The sequence below is a fragment of the Pteropus alecto genome, unplaced genomic scaffold, assembly GCF_000325575.1.
Source record: "Pteropus alecto unplaced genomic scaffold, ASM32557v1 scaffold125, whole genome shotgun sequence".
In the NCBI taxonomy this organism is placed as follows: domain Eukaryota; kingdom Metazoa; phylum Chordata; class Mammalia; order Chiroptera; family Pteropodidae; genus Pteropus; species Pteropus alecto.
In genome coordinates, this window is record NW_006436888.1 from 8,554,790 (window position 1) to 8,557,412 (window position 2,623).

Genomic DNA, 2,623 nt, shown 5'->3' on the forward strand with positions numbered 1-2,623 from the left:
CGCGCGGGGAGCCAGGGCGCAGGCGCCTGTCAGACCGCCTACCTGCGGGGCGGACTGGCCGCTGCCGGAGAACACCGTGGTCAGACCCTTGCTCTGCGGAGTCGGCTTCAGACTCTTGCCCGCCTTGATCTCAGCCAGTAGCTCCGAGTTGTCACCCGTCGGGGACATCATGTTGAAAGACTTAGTGCCTGCGCGGAGGCAGGAAAGAAGGCGATGGTCGGGGACCGAGCCTCATCCCTGACGCCCCCTCCCCTCTGCGCCCCGCTCCCACCGCAAGTCAGGGCAGGCTGGGAGCCTTCCCTTGGGCCCAGAGGGCAGCAATCCAGAACCCAGCCCGCGGGCAGCTCGGCTCTCGGGTCCCCAGAAGCGAGTCGCTCGCAGCCGCGGGGCCCCACCATTCTCCCAGCCCTACTCACTGAGCGTGGAGCCCCCGCCCGGAGGCCCCTGGGAGTTCATGATGGCTCTTGGACCGGCCCTGGGGATTCTACTGAGTGTCTCCGCCTGGCGCACTGACTGCTCAGCTCCAAAACACTACCTGGGACCAGCCCCCCGACCTTTGTTCCGGGTTCCCTGGCTCAGTCTGCCAGGGTGGAGTCTCCCTTCGGCCTTCTCTCTACATCAGCAAAGCCCAGTGACCCTTGGACTGAGTCACTTGAGCTTCTAGGGCTATTCGAACTAGGGACCCTGGGCACTACAAGCTAGCCAGTCCCCTCCCCCCTAAAAACCCACAGACAGATGCACATGCGGACACACTGGTTGCAAGCCCGGAGCACACTTATGGCAAAGCACTGCTCTGCTCTGCGGGACCCAGGACAGATGAGCCCTTACTAAGGATATGGGGTGGGGGCACCGTGGGAGGGCCACGGCAGAGGTAACATGCAAATGCCTGAAGCAGAGTTTGCATTTTTCAACTAGGCCAGCGGAGGTGACTGGGCTTTGGGGCGGGTTGTCTTTAGAGCCCGAGGATGGAGTGAGGGGGACAAAACAAGCAGCCAGCCCCTGGGTTCCCCAGGCTGGGGATCCCAGAGCAGTAGAGGGAGGAAGGAACCATTAGCTGGATGCAGAGTTCATGCACGCAGGTGCGGTGGGGCTGAGAGGGTCAGTGTGGGGTGGGAGGCCCCGCCTGCGGCATCCAGGACCCTCCGCCTGACGGCCCCTGGCCCTTCCCCTTTCCTGAGCTCGCCTCATCCCCACCCTGCGCCTCAGCCAGGAGCCGCGCACGCAGCTACTCACTCTTCCTGTGCCTCAGGACTCTCACTTCTAGGGACGGAAAGGAGAGAAGTGACAGTGGAGTTAAGAGACGGAGGGGGCCAGGGTCAGGCCGGGCCAGCGGGGACAGCGTGAGAGGGCCAGGAAGGACAGGAGGAGGGGAGCGAGATGTGCAGAGGAGGGGGGAGAGGGGAGGAGGAACTTTCCAGCCCATCTGACCCTGGCTCAGGCTGCTCTGGGGTTCCACAAGGATGGACTGCCCACCTCCCAGCTTTGCTGCTGCCCCTGAGGGCTGAACTGGACCCCCTAACAAGGGCCTCGATCTTGGCATCGGGTTGGGATAGGGCACCCATTCCAAGCTCTGCTGAGAAAGGGTGTCTGGAGAAGCTGGGAGTCTGTTTCGATTCTGTTCCTAGCTTCAGCCTTGCTCCAGGGAAGACGCTGACCCCAAAGCTGGGGGCCTTTCTGGAGGCTCGGCTGGCGGTAGACATGCTGCCATGGGCTCTGGTCTTCAGGGCCTGGAGGTCCCTAGGGACCCGAGGGAGCCCGGCTGACCCTACCCTGGACCCTGCCCTGCCCTTCCACTCCTAGTCAGGGAGATGAAGCTTTGGGCGGTGCCACTGAGCATGGTTCTCACAATGAACGCATAGATGCCCCCTGCCAGGCTGGGGTAGGAGCATGAGCACCCAGGCCCCACCACCTTCCTGGGCCTTCCAGAAACCGCGAAGGGCAGGAGCCTGCCCCGTATTACAGAAGAGAAGCCCAGGAATCTTGGTCACCAGTCTAGCTCTTAAAAAAGGATGCCCCAGAAAGCCACCAGGAGGGGCAAGGCACGATGGGTCACTGGCCTTGCCCTCATAGCCAGGCCCTGGGGCCTCTGGGGGAGATTTGGCTAGGAAGAGTCACTGATGCATCTGAGAAGGACCCGGGGCTGTAGCTAGCTTGGAAGAACCAGAGAGAGGTGAAGAGTCGGAAGAGATGGGGAAGCAGGGAGAAGGTTGCCTAGCGGCCCCCCTCCTTGACGCTAGCGCTACCTAGAGCTTCCCTCCAGCACCAGCCCATCTGAAACACCAGGCACGCGATCTGGGAGGCAGGCCCAGAGAGGGAAAGGGACTGGCCCCAGGTCACACAGCCCAGTCCTGCTTTGGCGGAGCCATCCCTTAGGGTCTAGTCCTCACTGGGGAAGGGGCTGCAGAAAGAACAGTCGGAAAAGTGGAAGCACTTGGGCAGTCGCAACTGGGGAGGGGGCGTTGTCTAGGTTTCCCTCCCCCTTTGGGGCTAGCACCGCCCCCCCAGCCCCTACTCACTGCCAGTAGAGGAGGAGGAGCGACGCTGCCCGCAGCCAGGGCCGGCGCCCTCCAAGGGCAGAGGCGGAGCAGGCGGCGGCGAGCTCAGGCCTTCGGGCAGGGGCGGC

At 63.2% G+C, this 2,623-nt stretch overlaps 1 protein-coding gene across 1 annotated transcript in view; it reads right to left on the reverse strand.

Moving 5' to 3' along the window:
- ESPN (espin) overlaps window positions 1-2,623 on the reverse strand; it is a 30,130-nt gene that overhangs the window by 6,508 nt on the left and 20,999 nt on the right. The window contains exons 10-11 of the mRNA XM_006914449.3: window positions 2,517-2,618; window positions 2-188 (exon numbers count right to left, since the gene is read on the reverse strand). Coding sequence (XP_006914511.1) covers window positions 2-188; window positions 2,517-2,618 — 289 coding nt within the window. The remainder of the gene's footprint in view (window position 1; window positions 189-2,516; window positions 2,619-2,623) is intronic.